A 27,444-nucleotide genomic window follows, 5' to 3' on the forward strand; every position below is an offset into this window, starting at 1 on the left:
TACAAATGTATTGCTCATTGTTAGTTCATGTTAGTTAATACATTAACTAATGTTAACTAATGAACCTTATTGTAAAGTGTTACCATGCCACATTTGGTATGTGGGAGAATTTTAATTGTCATGAAAATAATATCACGATGCAGTAAAAAGAAGTGTCCACAGTTTTCACAGTAAAAAAGCCCTTGTTCTTTGAGGTGTCAGCTTTATTCAAACATGATCTTTCCTGCAGAGAAGAGGACACATATGGCATTCAGATGAGTTTACCTCTAATTAGGGAATTATGTAAGGATTCAGCAGTTTTCAGAATTTTCCTCACGTTTGCGTGCTTTCGTGAGCTTCACCACAAGAACGGTTTAAATAACAGGATCAGAAATATAGTGTTGAATAACCTCAGAGAAAGAGAGTGTGTGTGTGTGTGTGTGTGTGTGTGTGTCTCTCTGACCTTAAGTAGTTGTGAGGGTTTTAAGGCGAGGTGCTTTGCCTGTTGTGACGTTTGATGTTAATGTTGGGAGTGGGCAGATTATCCGTGCCATGCTTCATCATGCCCTGCCCGGGTCCTCAGTGCCCACCTGACCCGAACCGACACCGACAACCAACACTGCGTCTCATCAGAGGCAGAGAGAGAGACAGAGAGAGAGAGAGAGAGAGAGAGAGAGAGAGAGGGGCTTCATTGGTCTACTACAAACACAAGCACGCACTGAGAGCAAAGGTTATGTGCAGTGTTGGGGAAAGTTACTTTTAAAAGTAATGCATTACAATATTGCATTACTCCCCCAAAAAGTAACTAAGTACGTTACATTACTTTAGCGTTACTTTTTCTCACCTGGGCTGGGCTTGCTTGTTTGTTTTTTAATAACAACAAAAAAAGTAGTATTTTTGGCAGATGTAAAGACCCTTTCACACCAAAAGTGAAATGAATAAGCCTCAGGCTGAAGGAAATGCATATTTACGTGTGTACAATAGAGTGCATAATCTATAATCTATTTGCTTATTAGTATGGTTGAATTAGATCATTGAAGGTCAGCAGCAAAGACATTGGTTGATAAAGTGAGATTAAATACATAAAGTAAATTTGTGTAATTTAATATAGTTAATTATAAAAGTTTTGCGTTAAATTCTGAGATTAAATTGTACTTTTTTATATTCATTTTGAGGAATTCTGAATGTTTTTGTGCAAGTGAGATGAGTAAATGCATGTTCACATTTAGTTTAGAACTAAAATAAGCATCATGTTTACACAGCGCACACAACACCTCACTTTATTTCTCTCAACGTGGGGACAGGAGAGCTGTCAGTCAATAATGTGAAAAAGTAACTAGCGTTACTTATTTGAAAAAGTATTTTGTTGTAAATTGAAAAAGTAATGCGTTACTTTACTAGTTACTTGAAAAAGTAATCTGGTTACGTAACTCAAGTTAGTTGTACTGAATTACCCCAACACTGGTTGTGTGTGCAGGGTTTAGGAGCCAGCGGGAGGATGAGTCCGTGCTCCACCCTGACCAGCAGCACCGCCTCTCCTCCGGCCTGCAGTCCCTGCTCCACTCTCCCCTCCGCCCCGGGACAGCCCGTCACCAGCCCCTCGTCCACCCTGGAGAGCAGAGACAGCGGCATCATCGGTAAGAGTGTTTACTGCTTTTCAAAGAGGTCTCTTCTGCTCACCAATGCTGCGTTTATTTAATGCAGTAAAAAAAAGTAATGTTGTGAAATATTATTACGATTTAAAATAATTAAAATGTAATTTATTCCTGTGATCAAAGCTGAATTTTCAGCATCATTACTCCAGTCTTCAGTGTCACATGATCCTTCAGAAATCATTCTAATATGATGATTTGATGCTCAAGAAACATTTATGATTATTATCAGTGTTGAAAACAGTTGTGGAAATTGTGATACATTTTTGGTCAGGATTTTTTGATGAATAGAAAGTTCAAAAGAACTTGTTTAAATTATTGGAATAGCATTTATTTGAAATAAGATATTTTGCAACATTATAGATGAGAGAGAGAGAGAGAGATGCGGTAGAACCGATTTACACACGCTTTTTTATTTTTATTATTATTGTTTCCCACAATACAAGCGTGGAGCTTATGGTAAAATTATGCACAGTTCTCGCAATCGCCGAAATTCAGGCCCTGAAAAGATACTTGACACCCATCGAAACAATATCCCCTTGCAAAATATTACAATATTTTTCCCTCACCCCTAGTGTATACTAAATTTAATCTTCTAATATCACTGTCTTAATGCATTAAGCCATGTTATGTCATACATTTTTCACATCAAGTGTTTTAATATAGTCTGCTGTTTAAGTGTGGCGAAGGCTGTATATGTGTCCATAACTTCATCTGATTTTTCTCCTTTTGAGATGTGATCTAAATATTCATGCTTGAAACAGATGTGAACCTGACAGGCCCTCCGGGTCTCTGCACCTGTCACACGACTGAGAACTATGAATTAGTGTGTTCAAACTGAAAAAATGCCATGAGGTGTAGTGCACTACGAGTGCTCAGATAATACACTTGTTTTTCTTAAAAAAAAAAAAACTCTGAAACAAAAATGCAATTCCAATTGCTGCTATTAGTGGTGCATAAACGACACACTTTAGCTTTAATGTTTTTTTTGGTAACACTTTGTAATGGTAACGTATAACTACCATAACTAACAACGAACAGTACATGTGTTATTAATCTTTTTTAATGCTAGTTAATGCAACTATTCATGGTTAGCACTTGTTTGCTCAGGTCCGTTTAATAATATTAACAGATACAGCATTTGATTTTTGTCAGCACTTCCAGTCTCACTTCCTGTTACAAACCTACGTAACAATGTAACAAATTTGCATAAAGCCAGTCTGTGCTCTTCATTGGCTGCCGATGATCGACGTCTAACTTGTACCCGCCCTCGAAGGCTATAGTCATAGTTGAGACTGGAAGAGTTTGGTTTGTGTTGTCGACATTTGCGTCTTCGCTGCACTTCAAAAGGATGAGGTCTCACGCTGGAATTGATATGGAAAAACATCATTCATATCACTGACATCAAGTGCTGAGGAAGAGCTAAAATTCAGATATGGTGATAGGTGTTTTATTTCTGACATGCGCTGTAAGAGGTCGACCAATCACAGCAGACTGGGCCGTCTGACCAATCAGAGCAGTAAGGAGGGTTTTAGAGAGAACTGTTTTCAGACTCTTTGGCAAAAGAGGTGATGTGCAATGTATATTATGAGAAAATGAAAGTGTTTTTTGACCTTGGATGCTTGTAAACCTGTTGTACGAGACTCCAAAACAACATTAGCAACCTTTAAAATGGCATAATACGGCACTTTATTAATGTAATAGTAAATGTTGAAATTAACATTAACTAAGATTAATAAATGCGTTAGAAATATTTAATATTGTTAGTTCATGTGAAGTATTGTAGCTAACTAATGTTAACAAATGGAACCTTAATGAAGTGTTACCAATATTTTTTAGGCTCTAAAGCTGTGTTTTTCACACATATCTTAAGATAATGCAATGAAAGTCAATCCAAATGATGCTTGCAAAACTGAGCGGTTCTGCAAGAGCTTAATTGCTGCAATCACTTTTCATACAGTATATTCAAATCCAGCTCCTCCAGGGAAATTATCCTTTCTAACAGGATTTTCTTGTCACAACTTTACACACAAAAAAACATGTGAACTGTAAGAAGCACAAATCTTGACAGCTCCTCTTTTTCATCCTGCCTCTTTTCCCAGCCACCCTGACCAGTTACTCGGAGCCGGTGGACAGGAGCGGGAAGCACGGCGATGGCTCTCGAGGCAGCAGCCTGAAGCTCTGGCACTCACACAGATCCACACTGGACTCCAGCCTGTACCGTGTGGACGAGAACATGGCCGCCTCCACCTACAGCCTCAACAAGATCCCTGAGCCGAGCTCCGCCCACTATTCCTCTCACCCCACCCCACTCTACCTCATGCCCCGCCCCAACTCAGTGGCAGGTGAGTCTTAAGCCCCGCCTCCTCTGTTAATGGATGTTTGTTCATTCTATCTCTTTATCAATCATGATTGTGATTTCCTGTTGTGCCACTCGATGCGCATAACAATCCCTCTACTTTGGGAACAGCTTCCTTTGGCAAATCCCAAACACACAAATCATGATCGTCATGTTGATCACTGGGAAACATTCAGATTATAAGCATTAGATCTGTTACAGTTCATGACTTTTGGATTTGAATTGAATTAAAGTTGGACTTTGCAACTTTACGATGTAAATAATGAGTCAATACACTATCAGTCCTTCTTTCAAAACATGTTTTTGTCTTACCCTGATTCACTATGGTAAGGATGTTGTATAAGTGTTAATATTTTAGACCGAGCGGGATGCTTTTCGCGCGAAATTGGCGAATGCGATAGAGCTCGTAATAAAACAAGAATCAACATTGCTTGGCTTTTCGGAGATGGCGAGAACTGAGGGATTTGAAATGTTGTAAAAGCGACGTTGAGATGGCATTTTTATTACTCAACAGGTGAAGGTATTTTATTGAAGAGATCAATTTCCACATGAGAGTTCATTGTAAAGCATTATCTATTGTGAAGGCTTATTTCATAAAATATTGTTGTTGTTGTAGCTGCTGTGCTGTAATTTATTTTTAAGGAAGTACCGTGTCCATTAATGGGTAAAGTAACGTCTTCAGCTAGTCAGCTTGAGATCCTTTCCATTTAAACTGATTATATCTCAGTAGTGAATGTTTTATGAGCAGTAGGATAAACTTATTCATCCGCACAGAGCCGGAGCTCAACCAAAACAATGTTCTTCCGCAAAATGCATGCAGTTTAACCGCTAGAGGGCCAAAGGTTACATAGTGCACCTTTAACCACAAACAACAGGAAGTTGAGTTGGAATTGGAATTGGAATGAAAGGAAATATGAAAGGATAGAGTCACACAACAACAAAACACGCAAGAATAGGTGTTCTGTTTAAAGTTTGCTTTGTTCATAAAATGAGAATTAATAAAATATTCATAAAATACATAAAAATGTTATAGGTTGCACTTATTTACACTTATTTATAATGTATTATTGTTGTAGTATGTATGATTAATGTTACAATAATTTACTAATAATAAATACTTGAAATGCAACCTATAAAACCACACTTATTTTATGAATATTTCATGTCTATATATATATATGTGTGTGTATATGTATGTGTATATGTATGTATGTATATATATATATATATATATATATATATTTATATATATATATAATACTAAAACATTAATAATATAAATAAATGTACAATACATTTAATGTAAATAAATGTTTGATGCAACCTATAAACATTAATTATTTAAAAAGCAACCTATACAATTTTACATATTTTTGAGTATTTCAATTGACATAATTATAATAACAATTATAATAATACATAATCTATTACCTTTGTTGTGGTTGTTTTAAATAGCCCACATTTCTATGGGTAATTCGTACTGAGAAATGAAATGTTTCTTTAAATGTCATTCAGCTTCCTCATATTTTATTCATAAGGAATTTAAAAGGCATTGTTGATTCATTATGAATGGCTCACAGGTTAATGCACTCTCCACTGTCCAATCCGGTAACACCATTCCAGCTTCAGTCTCCCTCTTCAGTGCACTTCCAGTTCAACTCAATCATACAAGTGTGTTCACTCGCAGCCACTCATTGCCATCAAATAGCAGTTAGTGATGGAATCAGCCCGGGTCATAAACTATATGTTTTAGCTCTGCACTGCCAGGGTGGCGCTAACAGGAGATAAGAGGCGTCTAATAGCGGCAATAATGACGAGTCTTCTGGAATAGCGCTCCCTGAAGTAAAAGCTAAATTTGTCTGATTATGTTGATATGTCTCTTATATAACACAGCGCCTCTTCATTGCTGGCTGATTGTGTTATTGTCCAAGTAATCAGCATTGTTGTGTTTATGAGAAGAACCTTTTTTTAGGAGAGAGAGAGAAAGAGAGAGAAGTGAGTTATGGTTATCTCAAAAGAAAGTGGCTCTCAAAAGGGCAAGTGATATAAAAGATTATTTCTTAATGGAGAAAACGGCTGGTATTCACGCTCACTGATCAGAAGTGATGCAGTTGCTCTGAAAAACCATCCAACCCTGGCAGCGGCATTAACCGTTTTTCAAATCTGACTGTGGCAAGCTGTTTAGAACGGTCTGGAAAATATACTTTATAATATAAAGATGAATTATTAATTTTATTGTGCCAGAATATTTGTCATGTTAAATTAACACACAAATGGCAGGTCTGTCATTATTTACTCATCCTCATGATGTTTCACACCCATATGAATTGATTCTTTGTAACAAAAAAGGTGAATATCCTGGCCACCCCTTTCATATAATAAAGAGAATAAATACTGGTGTTTTTAAGCTCAACAATTACTACAAGCTACAAGTTCGATTAAGCCATAAAAATATGAAGGAAGAATAAAACACTAAACTTGGTTAAGGTATTTAACTGACAACATTATTTGGCAAAAAAAAAGTTTTTTTTAGCTTCAGGTTTTATTTTACTATGCAAAGAAATACATAGAATAATATATATTTTTTAAAAGCTGACAGGAAAAAGCATAAACTGACTACAACATAATCAGTTATTATTATTTCATTGGTTCTCTTTTGTTTTTGCATGTTCATAATTTCTTTGTATGACAGCTTGGCCAAAAATGATGTCTGAAGCACAATTTGTCATGTTTCATGTGTCAGTTTTCCAAGGCCGGGCATCACTTTTGGCCACTACTGTATTCAAAGATTTCTGAAGTCATACGAGAAGTGATTATTTACAGTCATTAATGATTTATTTTTAATTTAGTCATTTTTTTTAATTTAGTAGTCTATTGTTTTTGTTGGTGAAGTCAGTTCAGTGTTGATTCAGGTCCATTGTAAAGATCGTCATCTATAAAACAGTTCTGCAAAACATGATGTCATCGTCCAGCTCAGTTCAGTTCAGATCAATAATATTGTTGACTATTAAGTGTCCCTATAAGCCAGAGGAACCCAAACTCCATCAGGAGACAGAATGGAGAAAAAACCCGTTCTCCTCTGGCCAACGAACGAACACTGTGTCATTATGATTCAGGCTGCATCACAAGTCAGAATTCAGATCGGGATCGGGATCGTTCAGATATTCATCCAGGTGCTTTTGCTTGAAGATCAGATTCATCACAGGTCACAGGTCTGTGTGGAGGACTTGTCTGGTTCTCGTGGTCTTTGCTGAGGATCTGTGATGATGTCTGTCACGTCGACGAGGCCTTCACAGGGGATTGTCTAGTAGACACGGTCTCTGCTGACATTCAGGGCTGGGTTTTGGTCAGGCGCAGGTCCACCATCTGTATAAAACTAGATGGTGGGTATAAATCGGTATAAAGATGAGACAGATAGACTAATATTAGCATAAACGCCATTCTTCTTTAATGTAACAAGTACATCGGGTGTTATATGAAGTGTTCCTGGCTTCAGTTGACCAAATGTATGCAGCCTAACAATCATTTGACTGATTTGAATAATAGAAATTGATAGTGTGTTAAGGTGTATGCCAGTTGGTCTGTGTGATCTATAGACCTTATGCGCCGGAGAAACAAGCCATCTTTAGAATTTTGTGTTTGAACTTGTAGCTCTATATATTTCTATGGCATCGCTGTCGAAGAGTGATTAGCTGGTGAAGTGGATTTATTTATTGCAGAGTTAACGAAAGTTATCATGAGCATTGAAGCGGATGTCATAATTAAATGTCAGTAGACCGGGAAGATTTTAAAACGAGTCGATCATTCATAAATCCGTAAGATCTTACCTTAAGGCTACAGAAGATCTATAGAGTAATTTACCAATATACCGTTATACCAATAAATCCACCGTTAGAAGGAAAATTAAAACAAAAATGGCAGTTCTGTCATTTTTTACTCATCCATGACATTTTGCTTTATGCAAAAAGTGAAGAATATCCTGGCTGCTCTTTCCTTTATAATAAAATGTCAATGGGGACTGGGGTTGTCAAGCTCCAAAATGACAAAAACACCTTAAAATTAGCATTGAAGTTGGTCAGTATGATTTGATGTTCATACGAGAAGTGGATGAAGTCATTATTCATTTGGTCCTTAATGTTTCCTTCCACTGATGTTTTGAAAAACAGGCTAAAAAAGTCTTAAAAAATGACATGTCGACACCATTTGATACCAAATGCCATTGGTTCTTGTGATTAAAACTTATTACAACCACCATATTTGACTTATCAGTCTGTTTGTCATACAAAGTTATCATATGGCTTCATAAATGAGTCATGAGTCGCATAGAAGGACTTTTTATTATATTTTTATATTGTGTTTTTTTGTCAACTTCGAGCTTGACAGCTCCAGTCCCCATTCACTTTCACTATATGGAATAAAGAGTCCAGGGTGTTTTAAAAAAAAGACTCCTCTTTTACTCCACGGAAGGAAGAAAGTCCTCCAGGTTTGACATGACATGAGGGTGAATTGTGGAAATAGTTTGTCTTGGTCACAGACAGCGATGATTGTTTATTCAGTGCGGGCAGTGCTGCTAGGGATCATGGGAGCAGATACTCATTAAACATGTACCGTAACGTGTCTTTTACATCAGTCAGTCAGAATCACAATGAGGCAAATCTCCACGGTGGCCGTCTGGATGTCTTTTCGATGCTAAGCCTGTAGTAACGCTGGCTTAATGTAATCTAATAGTATCCAAGCAAGCTGAAGTAATACTAATGCGTGTTTGTAGACTCCCATCGGCCTCCGAGAGGAGAGTTGAGCGCTGTAAGATGCCATTAATAAGAGAAACCGGAGATTAAAGCCCTATTCGAATGGGACTAGTTTTTCCAGAGGAGGTTCGCTTTGTGATTTTAAACTCGTCCGAACATGTTTGTTTTTGTCAAACAGTCACAGTAAAAATTACCAAGCAAGTTGCCTTCAGTTTTTTGGAGAACAGTTTGGAATATCCGTGACTGTGATTATATTATCTCTTAACTCTTCTTTTCATCTTTTTCCCATTGCTGAATATCATAATAACCAAAGCTGAAATTGTCAGCCCACATTCACTTTGTATTTAGATTCTTTTTCTGAAAATGGATGGCTGCTGGGATCCCGCCGATTTCTCCGAACAGTTTTGGCCTTCCTACAAGCATTAGATGTAAAAACTACTCTGCAAAAATGATATTCTTCCTCAGTATTTTTGTCTTGTTTTCTAGTACAAATTCTGAAATCAAGATACATTTAATTGAGAACCAAAATGGCTTAATATATTAAGTCTTGTTTACTGAAAATGTATCAAAATGAAGTTTATGCTTAAAACAAGAAAAAATATCAGTCGGTGGGGAAGTTAACAAGTACATTTTTCTCACCCCAATTGTTTCGTCTTGCCTTAAGCATGAACTCACTTCATTTTGATAAATGTTTTAAATATCTTAAAGAGGACCTATGCTATTATACATGTTCAAAACTCTTTTAGTGTGTAATGTCAAACAGAGCATGAAAAAGTCGCTCCAGCGGGAGTTCTTCTCTATATCAGTGTCAGTGTTTCTGAACTCCTGAAACGCCTCCATTGTAGTCTTGAGTTTCTTCCGGGAACGAACACGTCACAATATATTCCTCATTTAAATAATTCATAAGCAGAATAAAGGGGCGGGGCCTGGTTGAGTTAGTTAGTAGTGTGTTAAACTGCTGGTTATGGTAAGGGGTGGGGCATTTCCCAAACACGCTCGAAGTGTTTGACCAATCACAGCACACTGCTCCAGCCGACCAATCAGAGCACAGTGTGCTTTTCAGAAGGCAGGGCTTCAAAGAGACTGGAACTAAACAGAGCGTTACTGACAGACTGGGAAAAGAGGAGCTGCAACAATGGAGAATATGATGAAAATAATGTGTTTTTTGAACATTCAAGAATGAAAACCTATTCTAGTAGAGCCCAAAAACAAAATCAAGGGCATATTAGGTCTTTTTTTAAGTCATTTTGCTTTTCAAGTAAACGTATTCTGATCTAAGAATGTTTAGATATTTGTATAGAAAAACATTACTAAAATACTGAGTTAGAAAATAATTGTTTGCAGTGTGCAGAGATCATCCATATCAGTATATGTAATCCTCGCTTCGTAATTGCTTAGAAAACACATCCAGTCCGAACGAGAGATGTGTAGGAGGAAAAAATGAATGTCTGAAAAAAAGATGAAAGGGCAATGATATAAATAATGTACTGAGGTAAGTGATGATCTCAGTGAAAAGGAGAGAGAGAAATACTCAATATCAACCCAAATGATGTTACCAAGAATGAATAAAACGGAGGATAGAGAAAAAGAAAAATAGGTGGAAGAAAGAAAAATAGGTGTAATGATAATGGTAAGGTAAGGGATTATAGGTGAGAAGTGGAACGAGAGAGATGAAGATAAGATGAGAATGCTGGCTGTGGATTGGCTGAGGAGATCAAAGCTGCAGGCTTTACCAGCTCGAACCCCCCCCCCTCGTCACATTCTCATCTGAGGAACGGAGAAACCGGGGACTTGAGGAGGTGTGAATGGGACCGGAGGAGTGCAGATTGTAGATTATGTAATGTTGTAGAGGTTTTGTGTGGAGTGTAGCTGAAAGGAGAGATACTGAAGACATGTGAGTGTTCTAATTACAGGTTTCTAGAAGAGAATGAAAAGAAAGAATGGGGATGCGGGCGTGACGTAACACAATATAAACCTGAGCTTAAAGGGCTAATTCACATAAAAAAAGAACATTTGACATCGTCTACTTTCCGTCGAATCACTCCAAACCCTGTCGCCCGTGGAACACAAACGGAGATGTTTAGCAGGATGTCCTGGCTGCTCTTTTCCATACTATATAATGAAAGTGAATGAGGACTGAGGCCTGTTGAGCTCCAAAAAATGACATTAAAATGACTTTATTTGCACTTTATTCCAAATCATCGAAATTCCATATGAGATCTAACAGACGATTTTTAAAGAAATTAATACTTTTATTCAGCAGGGACACATTAAATTGATCCAAAATTAACAGTAAAGACATTCATTAAATTTCTATTCCACATAAATGCTGTTCTTTTAATCAAAGAATCCTGCAATAAGAAATGTATCGCGGTTTCCACACAAATATGAAGCAGCACAACGGTTTTCAACATTGATCATAATCAGAAATGTTTCTTGAGCAGCAAATCAGCATATTAGAATTATTTCTGAAGGATCATGTGGCTGAAGACTGGAGGACAGGAATAAATTAAATAGAAAAAAAATCGTATCGTATTAATATTTTACAATATTATTGATTTACTGTATTTTTAATGCAGCCTTGATGAGTTCTTTCAAAAATGTACCAACCCCAAACGTTTGAACAGTACTGTATGTTAAAATATGGTGCTTTGAGATACATCATTATTGTCATAAAGTTATTGTATGGCTTCAGATTACTTTTAGTATAGTGTACAATTTGCATGGACTACTTTTTGATAGTGTGTTGACAGTTTTTGGGGGGTTGACAGACCCAGTCTCTATTTACTCTCAATGTCGGCCTGATGTCTTCTTTTCACTTCCATGTTCCATGACATGATGGAGAGTAAATTATGACCAAACCTGCATTATTAGGTGAACTATCCATTTAACTCAGGCTGAGCGAAGTCAGGCTGTGTTGCTTGGCTGGATTCCTTTCTATTGTATTTGAATTTCCCTTATTGCGTAATGAGACTCTAACTGGTCCAATAAGGGCAGCTCAACCTGACTCAGCTGGATTGTAATGCCCTGGAAGGTCCTCGTGAGAACGGAACGTCTTTAATTCAACTCTAAAGCTGCTGTAATTGCTTGTTTTCCAGTCTCACTGAAAACAGAACCTCAAATTCATCCACCTGCAGTTTCCTGGAATAAGATGCACCTGTGACACTGCATACACACACACAAACACACATTTTCACAAACTCAAACTCAATTTCAAAGTATTATCTCAGAACAAGGCTGTCTGGTCGTATACACACAATCACACATGATAACACACAAAAGCACACCCAAAATCAATTTCAAAATGATTTTTTTTTTTCTATTTCATCTGATGCACTCACAATAACACATCCACTCGCTCAAAGTCATCCTGTAAAGCGCTATGGAACATGTCCTGTCAAAAATAACCACTGAACTGAAAATAACACAAACTGCCTCTGAAAAGATGGCAAAAGTCTCCAAAAATCACTTGTGCTTTGAGTCTCAGATGGGTTTGAGCTACAGTATTGACTAGGCCTGTCATGATTCCTACATAAAGATACAATAAAAATATGATTAAAAATATGACTTGCTTTGATCGTTCCAATATGGCGGACGGCTTACGTATAGCGGCCCATAGACACAGAATCTATGTATATAGGCTATATCTATATTCATATTTTATACTTTTATAGTGTTATTTAATTTATTTATTTTGTGTATAGTGTTTTTGTTTTGTGTTCAATTTAATTGATTTATTTTTCCTTTTTGGAGCTCGATAGCCGCAACTATTAAAAGATCTATGAGGAGATTCTTCAAAATGTCTACTTCCTCCAGAAATACGTATTAATGGCATATGGGTTAATAAGGATATGACAGGGAGTAAATAATAACAGCAGATAATTGCCTTGTTGACTGATTTCACTAATTGTTAGTAACATTGGCAGGATCCGCCCGGCTCCTCCTCACACCAATCCCGTCCTCTTCCCGTCCTCTTCCCGTCCTCAGGATCTTTCTGTCAGCCACTCTGACTCCACTTCAACCCCTCCCCAAAATTCCCAGCTGCTGCGCTCACCCCATATACAGAAGCGTTCTTTCCCAGCTCATGATTCCCAGTCATCTCCAGTCAGCCCTCATGCATTCAGTCCAGTCAGAGCAAAACTAGTCTTTGTTATACAACACACCAGGACTGAAATGGAGAAGTTCCACCACAAGAGTTTAGACAGAGGCTTGGAACGATTTTGCACCAAAACGGACAGTCCTGGAAAGACGGATAAGTGTAGTGTTCACATTGGCAGCTTCAAACCTTCTCTCTCCCTCATCCGGATTTAATCAGTGTTTTTGTGGGCAACGGAAAAGGATTATTTAGAAGCCACTGTGATCATCTCCACCCTGTCACTTTGTACTATGAATCTGGGATTATATCAGATTCTGTGCATTGCAAGAAAACGCGGATGTGACAAACTGTTTGTAAGCATCACTGTACAATGTACCCAAGTTTTAATGAGTGCGTACTATAGAAATAGTAATAATAATGCTTGGCTTAGATGAACTCCTCTCATTATGTGTCTTCTGTCCCATTAGCCACCAGTTCGGCCCACCTGGAGGACTTGGCCTATTTGGATGAGCAGAGACACGCGCCCCTGCGCACCTCCCTGCGGATGCCCCGTCAGAACTCGTCCTCGGGACGCTCCGGGCCGGACCTGCGAGGTGAGCATCAGCCTGAATAGTGTGTCCAGTCGCTTAGATTTGATTTATATCACCCTGATCCTGTGCATGGATGCCAACTCACAAATATATTTGGTTTGATGTCAAAAAGTGTCCATAGACCAGCGTTTAGCCTCATTCTCTCATTCTTCTGGCGCCGCTGTTCCTCCTCTGTCTCATCGAGTCCCACTACGAGTGTTTGTGCTGAAGGCAGGGCTGCGTCCCCATCTGCCCTCTGTCTCTGTGTGTTAAAGGGTTAGTTCACACAAAAATTAAATTAAATTAAATTAAAATGTAAAGTAAAGAAAAAGTATTCTCGATGTCTTTACTAACTTTTCTGGGATGGCAGATCTCGATTACATAGAAGCCTATGAAGGAGTGAGCCAGCTCTCAGATTTCATCAGAAATATCTTCATTTGTGTTCTGAAGATGAACAAAAGTCTTACGGGGTTGGAACAACACGAGGGAGAGTAATTACTGACAGAATATCTGTGTGTCGACTGAGATGCTGCGTTTAACCTCTACACTCAAAAAATTTTATGCATAAATGTAGGATTTATGTATTTTAATTGCATATAAAATTTGCATCCATTTGGATTACACAGTTTTAACATAAATGTAATATGATGCATATTTGTCAGTCATACATAAATGAAACCGGTCAGATTTCTGTAATAGGTCTAATAAACTGGAAGTATTTTAAATACACAATAACCAGCTTTATATATTTATCATCAATAAATCCAATTTGTTTCAATCTCATACATGTTAACTAACTGAATATTTCTTGTTTCACAGTTCTTACTTTACGTTTTTACAATGAACGGATTTATGCTGATTCTAATAATTTAGGGTCCAATTCTCACTATTAACTACGATTTTTGCCTCCATAAACTCCTAATTACTGCTTATTAATAGTTATTAAGGCAGTTGTTAAGTTTAGGTATTGGGTGATTAAGGGATGTAGAATATGTTCATGCAGAATAAGGCATTAATATGTGCTTTATAAGTACTAATAAACAGCTAATATTCTAGTAATATGCATGCTAATAAGCAACTAGTTAATAGTGAGAATTGAACCCAAAACTAAAGTGTTACAGATTCTTTAAATAAAGTCAAATAGATGCAATTTAATAAGATAATAGTGCAGAAATCTTAGCTGTTTAATTTATGTATGACTAACAAATATGCATCACATTAAGTTTATTAGTTCATTGTTCAATGTTAAAACTGTGTAATCCAAATGGATGGACATTGTTATATCGTCACCGTGGGGCGGTAATCTCCAACAACTCTCCAAAAGCTTCATATCTAGCCGGACGAAACTGCTACACACAGGCTATTAAAGACAGGACTGGCTGTGACTCGACGACAGATGCTAAGACACTCTTCTCCACTCCTCAAATACATAAAACATTACTGTTTTTTACTATATAATATATATCTATATATATATATATATATATATATATATATACATACATACATACATAGGGGAGCGCGGGGCACAACGTAACACGGGGCTAGTTCTAACACACTTGTTTTAAATACTTCCACACATGCTAGGATGACGAAACTTGGTGTATTTACTAGTTGCCATATCAACACTATATAGAGAAAGAATTGCGCCAAAATAATTTTTTGGGGGGGAAAATATCCATAGACTTTTGTTAAACCATAGCAAAAGTACATTTCTTACTTAAGTTAATTTTTCATCTCTATTTTTTGTGTTTATTTAAAATTAGACAAATCTGATATTATTTTAATCTCCAATATGTTATTTAACAGTTGAGATAGTTCTTTAATGCTTCGCTAACTAGCAGAAGACACTAGCAGGGTTTAAATCCCAGTTGTGCAGGCGGGGGCATGTTGTCACACTGCGTTACAATGTGCCCCTGTTAGAAATATGCTATTATTTTCTATAGTTTTATTAATTTTATTGAGAAAACGTGAGAAAAAGGTGAATAAAGACTGAGAGTCAATGTTCAGAAATTACAAATTATTTATTTGTTTTGAACTATGTTGTATAGCTGTGTTTTCATGTGTTCGTAGTCAAAACTCAAAAATGAGTTTATATTTAATTATTAAAAATTTCCATTATTTTATATGAAAAAGTTTTTTAATTGTATTTTATTTAGAAAATATTTTAGTTTGTTTTGTATATTTTTTTTATTAGATCAGATTATATTTTAAGCTGTCATATGGTCATGTTACAATGTACCCCACCTATGGGGCATGTTGTCACATTTCACTTCCATTCTTTCGGGGTATATCCAGAAAAAAGTATACACTGTATTAATAAAACAAAACCACATAATTGTACTAGACATGTGGGAAATTAATGTGGGAAAAAATAAATACTCCATATTTATAAGCAGATTTACACAAACTGAGAAAGTCAAAAAGCGTTAGGTTGTGCCCCGCTCTCCCCTACATACATCTTCTTCCGCTTATCCGGGACCGGGTCGCGGGGGAAATATATATATATATTTCTTGAGTAAAGAAAACGCTGCACTGTACAAACTGTTTTTCAACACTTCATTCACGATAGAGGCTGGTGGAATTACGAGGTTTGACTGACAGTTCAGGATCCAAGAAGTTACCAGGTTAAATCACAAGCTCTTTTTAATATTTTTCTTGGGTAAAGTTTTTGCAAAACCCACAGAAAGATGTGAAGGCCGACCAATAGTTGATTTACGAAAAGAAATAAAAATGACAAAATATGGAGATACAAGGTTTCTGCCCTACAGCAACAATATGCAATTTAAATACATAAATCTTAAATTTAGGGGCTAAATCTTTTTTGAGTGCTAAACATGCTCGTATAAAGAGAGGAGAGACTGATTTAACAGACCTCTGTGGATGTCCACTGGGTGAGGAGGACACATCCCAGCACACGCGTTATCTTCATCAGCTAATGAGGAATCCAGGGCCTTGGCGTGACCTCGAATCCTCCGTTTCCCCGGACGCACACACACTCACACACACACACACACACACACACACACGCCTGCTGGTCTGGTGAGCCACTCTCACCTGGTGAATAATTAAAATAGCTCACTGCATCCGGTCCGCGATCAGGAGAGAGAATGCAAAGGTGACTCTCATGATATGATACGGATTATTATTAAACAGAGCCGCGAGGAACCATCGTCCTGACAGCAACTAACGGCTAAACACACACACACACACACTAACTCACAAACTAGAAATTGTTATATAATTATAATGGAATTAACAAGGCAACAACAAACATTAGAATTCACATTTGATAAATTAGTTAAGCTAAAAAAACAAATCGAATGTTGTGTTGCAAAAATAGCCCATATTTATAACTTCTATCAGAATCAGATTAAACCAGTTAAGATTAAATACCGTTCAGAAGTTTAGGGATTTTCTAATGTTTTTAAAAGAAGTCTCTTCTGTTCACCAAGCAAAAACAGTCATATTAAAAAAATATTACAGTAATAAAAAATAAATATCCACAGTAAAACTGTAAAATTGCTAAATATTATTACAATTTTAAATATGTTCTATGTGAATATATTGTAAAATGCAATTTATTCCTGTGATCAAAGCTGAATTTTCAGCATCATTACTCCAGTCTTCAGTGTCACATGATCCTTCAGAAATCACTCTAATATGATGATTTGATGCTCATGAAACAGTTATGATTATTATCAGTGTTGAAAACAGTTGTGGAAACCTTGATACATTTTTTTTAATGATTATTTGAAGAATAGAAAGTTAATAGAAAGTAAATGTCTTTAATGTCAATTTAATGTGTCCTTGCCAAATAAAAGTATTAATTTCCTTCAAGACAAAAATCTTTCTGACCCTAAACTTTGAAATACAGAAGAGAAAAATCATGACTCTTTTACTCAGAGAACTGTGGAATATTTGACTGGCGAACAATTAAAAAAGGGGTGAATTGATTTTTTTTCTCTGGCAAAAATATGCCACAAATGCGGTCGATGGAGTTTAACTTGTATTAAACGCATAACATTCCTTTAAATTAACATAACTACATAACTTTACTGTGTGTCACCCTTCTCAATGCACACTATCTCAGTCATCATGATTGTTCTTCTGTGTGTGAGAGAAGTTCTCTGACAATTATCCAGCGTGTCTTCAGGTGTGTGTTCAGCTGTTTCTACCTGTGCTATGTTACAGTAATGGTATCAAAAACCACTGTAATGTTTGATTATCATATTCTTTTACCGTGGTACATGTACCCCAAAGTGTACTTGACTTAATATTTCATACTTGTTGATCTGAATTAAAAGAAGCACATTTGTGGTTTGGTGTTGATGAAGAAGTACTTGTGAAAGTTCAGGCAATCAGTTACTTGCCTTTCAGCAAATCAGACAGGACCACTAGGCTAATTAATTAGGTCCGTTTTAATTGATCAGGCATAAATATGTCTTACCTCAAATAAATTGAAAATATAATTTGTGTCCCCTTATTGACTCATTGTGAAAGACCCGAGCAGGAGACAGGCACGAATGTCTTTGATGGTCAGACTGTCACTTTCACCATTTACAAAACCTTCATTTACTTGCATTTGCCACTTGAAAGTGGCGCTTTTAATGCACAGATGTGACTTAATGTACTTAGCCAGTAATCACAATTGTGGAAAATGATGTTTTTTCCCTTTAATCCGTCTCTCACATCCTCACGTTTCCTCGTTCAATGCTTATTATTTTATTTTGAGTGATTTGCTTTTTAAGTGCAAGCTCTCCCTCTCTCTCTCTCTCCCTCTTTCTCTCTCTCTCCCTCTTTCTCTCTCCCTCTCTCTCTCTCTCCCTCTCTCTCTCCTGTCGCCTGTCTGTGTGTGTCTCAGCTTCCGCTAACAGTCATGCCTGGCAGTCACAGTCACAGTCACGTAAGTGTGTGTTCCTGCACAGGCTGATCTCTGTCCTTCTGTACTGTGTGAAACTGTAGTTGTGTGTGATCTTCTCGAACTGCTGTGTCGTTCTGTATTTTGTGATGTGGATGAATTAGTTTTCTGGTAGATGTTGAAACGTGGGGCCCTATGAAATCAATTTATTTTATGCTTAATTTTCCCAAACTTTTGTTTGCAATAATAATTATTATTATTAATAATAATAATAATAATAATAATATATGATATATTATATTACATTATATTACATTATATTATTAATATTATTATGCACATATTTTTAGTGATAATAGGTTATTTATATAAAATGTTATTTATTTTATGTACATAGAATATATGCATTGTAATATAATATAATAAATTATTATTTATGATAATTATAGATCTATCCTATCCAAATTTTTTCATGAAAGACTCAAATTGATTTATAAAAAATGTACAATTTAGTAAAAAAAAAATATATATATATATAAATAATTTATTAAAAATGGTAACATTTATTTTAATTTGTATAATATGTATTTAAATATTATAATTAAAATGTAAAATATTTATTTAAACATTTATTTAAAAATAAAAAAATATTTATTCATATGATTAGTCAAAAGAAAACGTAACAATTCTCATCAATACAACAACAACATAACATTGCCATATTTTTGATGAATATTATAGATTTTTCCCCAGTTCCACTTTGGCTTTCAAGGTAAATCATATAGGGCCCTACATGTGTCTTTCTGTGAGTGTACGTGTCTGTTGAACGTGTCTGTTGTGAATGCATTTGGATTATTTGTGTGTGTTTGTGAGGTTTGAGAGGGTGCATGCGTGTGTGAGTGTATATTCTCATAAGACATTCATAATTTGTGATACTTCCTCTCCATCCCCAGTGCGATTCGCTCCGTACAGACTGCAGGACATCGCTCTAAAGCCGCTGCTCTTCGAGGTGCCCAGCATCACCATGGACTCGGTGTTCACTGGCCGTGATTGGCTCTTCCAGGAGATCGACGCCTACCTCGGCTCCTCCCACTCCGGCACCAATCGCGGCGTGGTTCTGGTGGGCAACATCGGCTACGGCAAGACCGCCATCATCTCACGCCTCGTGGCGCTCAGTTGCCATGGCAACCGCATGCGACAGATCGCCTCCGACAGCCCGCAGGCCTCGCCAAAACGTAAGGTTTAAGATTAGCATACGGCACTTTTGCAAAGTGTACTGACCAAACTTTATATGCTGTCTGTCAGCCGCAGTGTTTCTGTCCAATACTTGTCTAAAGCTAATTCAGGCAGGGAGTGTGTAACTTAATCACAAAATTAATATTATATAATCAACATATTATGCTCATTGCAAAAACTCACCTCTACCTACATTTCTGCAAAGATGTTCCTTTACACACAATTCACTGCATTTCCAGCTGAAATGAACACTAAAGGCAGAAAAACACCAACAACTTTTATTCCTTTTCACACAAATTATGACTACAGAGGCAGATTATCGATTAATAAAGACTTATTTTTGTGCAGTTCCTTAAACAATGTTACACTCTCAGATAAAAAGGTACAAAAGCTGTCACTGGGACGGTACCTTTTTAAAGGGTACATACTGGGACCTTATTTACCCCTAACGGGTGCATATTAGTACCTTTCACTCTAAAAAATGCTGGGTTGTTTTAAACATTGGGTTAAAAATTTAACCCAACGGCTGGGTTTGTCCATATTTGACCCAAAATTGGGTTAAAATAATCCAGCATTTTATAGTGTGTTTGAAAGGCTAAAGCCCCAGTGACAGCTTATGTACTTTTTTTTCTGAGACTGCATGACCTCAAAACCATTTTACCATAATGCATGATTTATAAACTAATACATCTGATGTTTGCATCACATAACCAGCTCCATATGTATATGACTATTCTGGCGTAGTAAACTTGCTCGGTAGCTCACCTGGTACAGCATTATTTGCATCAGCAAATGTGTTTGTATCTCACATTTGCTTTTGTTAACACTATCAGTTAGGTTTAGTGTAGGTTTGAGTGTTGATGGTACGTTATTTTCAAACACGATAGAGAATTAACCTTAACTTTAACTGAACTGTCGCGATGCTACAACATCTATGGTAATAAAACATTTCCAGATCATCTGTTTTGAATAAAACTGAACTCACTGGACGTTTCACTTTGAGAGTGCTATTATCACTTTGAACGTGATATTATTTTGCAGAAATGTCGCTACATGCATGTTTTTCCAATGATCCTGTGTTAAATATAAGTCATTGTTTTTGTGTGTGTGGTCAGATGGAGAAGGCATCCCTCTCACACAGCCGCAGCCTTCCCATGGTACACTGGGAGGAAGTTGCCCTGGAACTCCAGAAATGAGGAGACGACAGGAGGAGGCCATGAGGAGGCTTGCGTCACAGGTACAATCACACACACACACACACACACACGGGTTCTCACATCAATCTTCTCACAATAGATCCTGTTGACCGGTAGAATTGCTTCTACTCGCACACAAAAGGCCCGTCTTAACCTGTGTGGGCTTGCTGTCATGGTCTCAGCTCTTGCATTATGCAGATATGTTTAAAAAAGAGAAGTTAGTTTGCCGTTGAGCCTCATCAAATATTTATTCAGTCAGAAAGCAATTTCCTTGCCATGCTACTGGATCTAGTTAAGTCAATGCATTAATAATCGACTCTCACTTTCTTTCCTTCTGTATGGGTTAAGTTCTTTTAAAACATTTGTGTGAGTAAATTAGTATTCTAATACGGTTGATCCTCTCTCTGGCTGTCATGATATCTCATTTTTTCCATCATCTCCTCCGCCTGTGGTTTGATTTGCCTTGTGTAAATCTCTCGAAGCATTCAGAACACCAGGCCTGTGTGCCACTGAATCTAAATGACCGTGGCTTTCCCTGTTAGTCCATCACCCCGCATTAAATGCTCTTTTGGAGTTTGTGGGGCTTGAGGGGCTGTTTCTGGTGTTTGTTGTTCTTGCTTTTTTAAATCCTTTCTCTAGAGTCCACAATAGTGCACGTCAAACTGAATTATAATGCAGAGCTGCGGCAACAGTGCACATCAAAAACTGAATAGAAAATGCAGCCTTGGTGAGAGTGCATGAGTGACTCCATTTTCATTTCAACATGGGCAAGACCTTAGGAGGTAAAAGCATTGTGGGTTACGTTTTAGCCCACCTTGATCACCAATCCCCTAAATAGTGCCGTAACAGAGGGCTCTGCAATATGCATTGAGGTGTGAACTGAACAGGAGTCGCACCACACTCGTGCATGCTCACCAAGGCTGCATTTATTTCATCAAACATGCAGTAAAAACAGTAATATTGTGAAGTATTATTGCAATTTAAAATAACTGTTTTCTCATGTGTCATGATCCATCAGAAATCATGCTAATATGCGAATTTGCTGCTCAAGAAACATTTCTTATCATTATCGATGTTGAAAACAGTTGTTCTGCTTTTTGTAGAAACCGTGATACATTTTTTTTTTTTTAAATCTTTTACTGTCACTTTTGTACGATTTAATGAAATCTAAATATGAAATCTGTAATATGTATGTATGTATGTATATATATATATATATATATATATATATATACAGTGAGGAAAATAAGTATTTGAACACCCTGCTATTTTGCAAGTTCTCCCACTTGGAAATCATGGAGGGGTCTGAAATTGTCATCGTAGGTGCATGTCCACTGTGAGAGACATAATCTAAAAAAAAAAATCCAGAAATCACAATGTATGATTTTTTAACTATTTATTTGTATGATACAGCTGCAAATAAGTATTTGAACACCTGAGAAAATCAATGTTAATATTTGGTACAGTAGCCTTTGTTTGCAATTACAGAGGTCAAACGTTTCCTGTAGTTTTTCACCAGGTTTGCACACACTGCAGGAGGGATTTTGGCCCACTCCTCCACACAGATCTTCTCTAGATCAGTCAGGTTTCTGGGCTGTCGCTGAGAAACACGGAGTTTGAGCTCCCTCCAAAGATTCTCTATTGGGTTTAGGTCTGGAGACTGGCTAGGCCACGCCAGAACCTTGATATGCTTCTTACAGAGCCACTCCTTGGTTATCCTGGCTGTGTGCTTCGGGTCATTGTCATGTTGGAAGACCCAGCCTCGACCCATCTTCAATGCTCTAACTTAGGGAAGGAGGTTGTTCCCCAATATCTCGCAATACATGGCCCCGGTCATCCTCTCCTTAATACAGTGCAGTCGCCCTGTCCCATGTGCAGAAAAACACCCCCAAAGCATGATGCTACCACCCCCATGCTTCACAGTAGGGATGGTGTTCTTGGGATGGTACTCATCATTCTTCTTCCTCCAAACACGTTTAGTGGAATTATGACCAAAAAGTTCTATTTTGGTCTCATCTGACCACATGACTTTCTCCCATGACTCCTCTGGATCATCCAAATGGTCATTGGCAAACTTAAGACGGGCCTTGACATGTGCTGGTTTAAGCAGGGGAACCTTCCGTGCCATGCATGATTTCAAACCATGACGTCTTAGTGTATTACCAACAGTAACCTTGGAAACGGTGGTCCCAGCTCTTTTCAGGTCATTGACCAGCTCCTCCCGTGTAGTTCTGGGCTGATTTCTCACCTTTCTTAGGATCATTGAGACCCCACGAGGTGAGATCTTGCATGGAGCCCCAGTCCGAGGGAGATTGACAGTCATGTTTAGCTTCTTCCATTTTCTAATGATTGCTCCAACAGTGGACCTTTTTTCACCAAGCTGCTTGGCAATTTCTCCGTAGCCCTTTCCAGCCTTGTGGAGGTGTACAATTTTGTCTCTAGTGTCTTTGGACAGCTCTTTGGTCTTGGCCATGTTAGTAGTTGGATTCTTACTGATTGTATGGGGTGGACAGGTGTCTTTATGCAGCTAACGACCTCAAACAGGTGCATCTAATTTAGGATAATAAATGGAGTGGAGGTGGACATTTTAAAGGCAGACTAACAGGTCTTTGAGGGTCAGAATTCTAGCTGATAGACAGGTGTTCAAATACTTATTTGCAGCTGTATCATACAAATAAATAGTTAAAAAATCATATATTGTGATTTCTGGATTTTTTTTATTTAGATTATGTCTCTCACAGTGGACATGCACCTACGATGACAATTTCAGACCCCTCCATGATTTCCAAGTGGGAGAACTTGCAAAATAGCAGGGTGTTCAAATACTTATTTTCCTCACTGTATATATATTAGTAATGCGGCCACTATATCTACAATGTAGATATTTGAATGTTTTTATGTTTATTAATTTCAGAAACCTTGCACTTGTCCACTATTAAACTTTAATGAGCCATCATTAAAGGTGAAATTACTTCACTCTGCGATATCAGCGACAGGATCTAATGTCATGCTCTAGCCATTTGTTTTGAATAAGTAGGCTATTAAATCACAAATAACCATTAACAATACACTTGTAATGTTAAAATTTACAATATACTCTACTTTCCTGCATTGCAAACAATGCAGCTTTGAAGTTAGTGTTCTTTGAGTGTTCTTCAAGAGGTCAATATGTGACGTTTAGATCTTTCATGCACATCAAAGTTCACAGACAGACACACACACACACACATAATGTATCAGAGCCTAATATTAACACACGCCAAGCGCCAAAAGCGAGTAAAAAACGATGTTGGCGAGTATGTGAAACAGTGTCATCTACGGTTACATTTTTATGAATTCTAACAATGCAATCTCGAGAACATAGAACGTAAACAAACGTGAATGATGCTCAGAACATTGTCATAAGAGTGTAAGTCTTGGTCATTTAAATATTTATGCTCAAGAAGACACAAAAGGGAACTCAATTCATTATGCGCTGTGTGGAAAGTTTTGTGTGCGCAAACATCCGAAGCGCGCGCCCAGAAAGCTGCGTCTCAGACAGCGCGGGAATACTGAATTGAGCTTTGTTTCACATCTTCTTGCGCTTGAACGGACCAATTCATTAAAATTAAAAAATTAAAAATCTTGTGTCGGCGGTAAAGCAAAGTCGGTTATGTCTTACTTGAACGTGAACAGTAGAGAAAGATGTGTATCAGTAGCAGTGTATTGGATCCATGCTTTAAGTCTTAAAGTGACAGCAGCCTAATATTTCTGATGCTGTCTGTGTATTTCATGTTAATCAAACGACAAACTACAAAGAAAATCATTCACTGCTCTTTACTGAATAACTTTTGTAACTTTAATAAGGATTAATTGGTTTAATTTATACAGTAAAGACTACCCAGTGTTATTTTACATTTGATTACTTAACTCAGTGTTTCTATCTGAAAACTACTGTTAACGTCTAGTAAGTTTTAGCTGTGGTATCGAAATTGGAATAGAGAATTATGAATATCTAAAATGTTGGTGTCATAACTGCCTGTTTTTGCAAAACATTGGCTGATGATATATATATATATATAATCAAATGCAGTAAGCATGAAACTCTTGAGCCCTCAGAAGTGCCATAGGCATCTAGTCCGGCTTAGTCAGAGTAATTATCTGCATCTCTCTGTAAGTTCTGCTGAGTAATGAGCAGCTCTGGGCTCCTGCTCTGTCTGCTTCACGCTTATTTCAGAAGTGTTGAATAATGAACACCAGGACAGATGAAGGTGAAATCAGAGCTGCGATGGTGTCACTACATTGTGCTGATTTCCTTTGAACACTGTAGCTTTATTCTCAGTGAAAACACAATGCAGTGATGATTTATATCTTTTTTCTACTGACGCTTCCAAGTTCAGGTGCAATAAATATGTCTGGAAAATATGTTCTAGAAAGATTCTACAATCCTTAAAGGTGCTGTAAGAGATGTCAGCCGTTTTGTGAACTTCAGTGACACGCCCTCTTTCCAAAACCCCGCCCTCCTGTACTTGTCAGCCAACCAATGTGCGAAATGATTGACAGACGGAGCATTTCTGATTGGCATGCAAACATTTTTTTAGAGCACATGTATATAATCTGTAAATTGCATAGTATAATATGCTCTACTTTAAAAAAATAAAAATAAATTTGAGGTTAAAACATAACCTCTTGCTCTATAATATATTATTTGTGTTATGTATATATATTAGCATGCTATTACATTAGAGTTGCATTAATGTTTATACATGAAAAAATACTTGGATTTGACTATTCAGACTAAGATGGAAAAAAAAAACCCTCTAGAGCCCTTAAAGGGACATAGTGATGGGGGAAAAAATAGATGGGAGGAAATATTTTTGCTGTTATTATTATATAATACACTGCTTGCAAAACTTTTGCATTCCCCCTAGAAACTTTGCATTTATTCGGAAAGCGTTTACGTTTGTAAACAATGCTTTTGTGTTCCCTTGAGAAACTTTGCGTTTGCTCAGAAAACTTTGCGTTTCTTCATGAAACTTTGCATTTACTCATAAAAGCTTTGCGTTCCCTTGAGAAACTTTGCATTCTTTGATTGATCACGAGGTTTCTCGTGCAAGCGCAAAAGTTTCACAATTAAAATCATTGTAATACAATTTTCCCATCAATATGTCATGTTTCATATAGTATTTAGCTGCTCCAAAAAAAAAAAAAAAAAAAAAAAAACGAAATAGATTTTAGTCTGAAACACTCCATAAAACAGATCATTGTTGCTGTAAGAAACGCCGAAGCGAAGGCCCGGAGACTCGGTGTATCAGCAGGATTGTTCATTGAGAATGTGCTGCAGTCATCAAGTCTAAGGCAGTGATACATTGTATTTTATAGGCATTCAGTAGGCAGTCCGTAAAAGTGTTGACCTTACACACAGCCTCAGAAGTGACCACTTAACCAAAGTATCTAAAGACAATACAGAGATTTAGCAATGCTTGTCCCTAAAAAATAATTGAAACTCAAATGGTTTAAAGCAGCACCTGGTCATGAGAACTAAAGACATGTACATATCCACACATATGGCGCATTTCCATTACCAGTACCAGCTCAGCTCGACTCGACTCGGCTCAGCTCGGCTCGGCTCGCTTTTCGCTCTGTTTTCCATTGCAGATAGTACCTCCACAATAGTACCTGGTCGTCATAGCGACGTCGCAGGAAAATGCCGTAACTTAATCTTCTACGCGAGGCACCCGCTACCCAAACACACAGGACAATGGAGGAAATCGAGTGTATGCTGTTTTTGGATGTTTTCGTTTTTGTTTTTGCTGTTTTTTTATTCAGGATACTCCGTCTGGCGCGTGCAATGATGACGCAGTGAATAGTGACGATTCTCTCTGACCAATCAGCAGTCTGCCGTGTTTTCACGTCACATTTTAGTATCGCACGAAAAAAAGTACCTGGAAGCAGGTACAGGTACAACTTTTACACAGTGGAAAACCAAACAAAGGCTAGTCGAGTCGAGGCGAGCTGGTACTGTGTAGTGGAAAAGCGCCAATAGTTTAACCCTGTTCACACCTGGTATTAAGATGCGTTTTGATCGATCGGATCACAAGTGGACGGCGCTAAATACAGGTGTAAACGGGGTTTAAAACGTTTTGAGCTTGTCCATTTTCGACCACTTCCAGAGATAGTTGAAAACCCATTCGACTGGATTGCTTTCGTAGTGGTCGAATGTGTTCGAACAGCCACAAAAGACTGTCTACTCTCCACCTATTGACCTAATGCGTAAACATTATGGGAAGCGCACTAGCCCGACGGGATTTAAACTTTGGCTGGAGACCCAAGTTTGATTCGGAGACGTGAAAAATGTACCAAGCACAATGTTCTCTCACACACTCACAGCGTTCGGCTGGTCTTGTGGTTGTCAGAACAGAAACTAAAGCTGATGCTCTCTGTGTGTTTTTCTGTCGTCTCCAGGCGTGTTCATATGTGAATTGTATGAGCTTATTTTGTCCATTAGATCATAAGATCTAAAAAAAAACATACATTTATCCACACATAGTCCCTCCCTAGAAGAAATCAGGACAGAAGTGGTTGAAAGTGGATAAAAGAGACGGATTAAAACACCAGGCGTAAGCAGGAATGTGTCTGCCTTGTCCACTTGTGATCCGATCGACCAAAACACATCTTAATACCAGGAGTAAACAGAGCCTCAGTAGGAAAGATAGTTCCCTCTCACTGGAAACTACATCTAATCAGTAAACTGATCATCATGTTGCTC

At 37.5% G+C, this 27,444-nt stretch overlaps 1 protein-coding gene across 1 annotated transcript in view; it reads left to right on the top strand.

Moving 5' to 3' along the window:
• LOC311096728 (protein TANC2-like) overlaps positions 1-27,444 on the top strand; it is a 75,808-nt gene that overhangs the window by 26,230 nt on the left and 22,134 nt on the right. Inside the window, exons 3-8 of the mRNA XM_084136055.1 lie at positions 1,457-1,616; positions 3,734-3,976; positions 13,302-13,427; positions 18,268-18,309; positions 19,218-19,499; positions 20,616-20,737. Of these exons, the coding sequence (XP_083992181.1) occupies positions 1,457-1,616; positions 3,734-3,976; positions 13,302-13,427; positions 18,268-18,309; positions 19,218-19,499; positions 20,616-20,737 (975 nt within the window). The remainder of the gene's footprint in view (positions 1-1,456; positions 1,617-3,733; positions 3,977-13,301; positions 13,428-18,267; positions 18,310-19,217; positions 19,500-20,615; positions 20,738-27,444) is intronic.

The sequence above is a fragment of the Abramis brama genome, assembly GCF_963993115.1.
Source record: "Abramis brama genome assembly, chromosome: 14".
Taxonomy (NCBI): Eukaryota; Metazoa; Chordata; class Actinopteri; order Cypriniformes; family Leuciscidae; genus Abramis; species Abramis brama.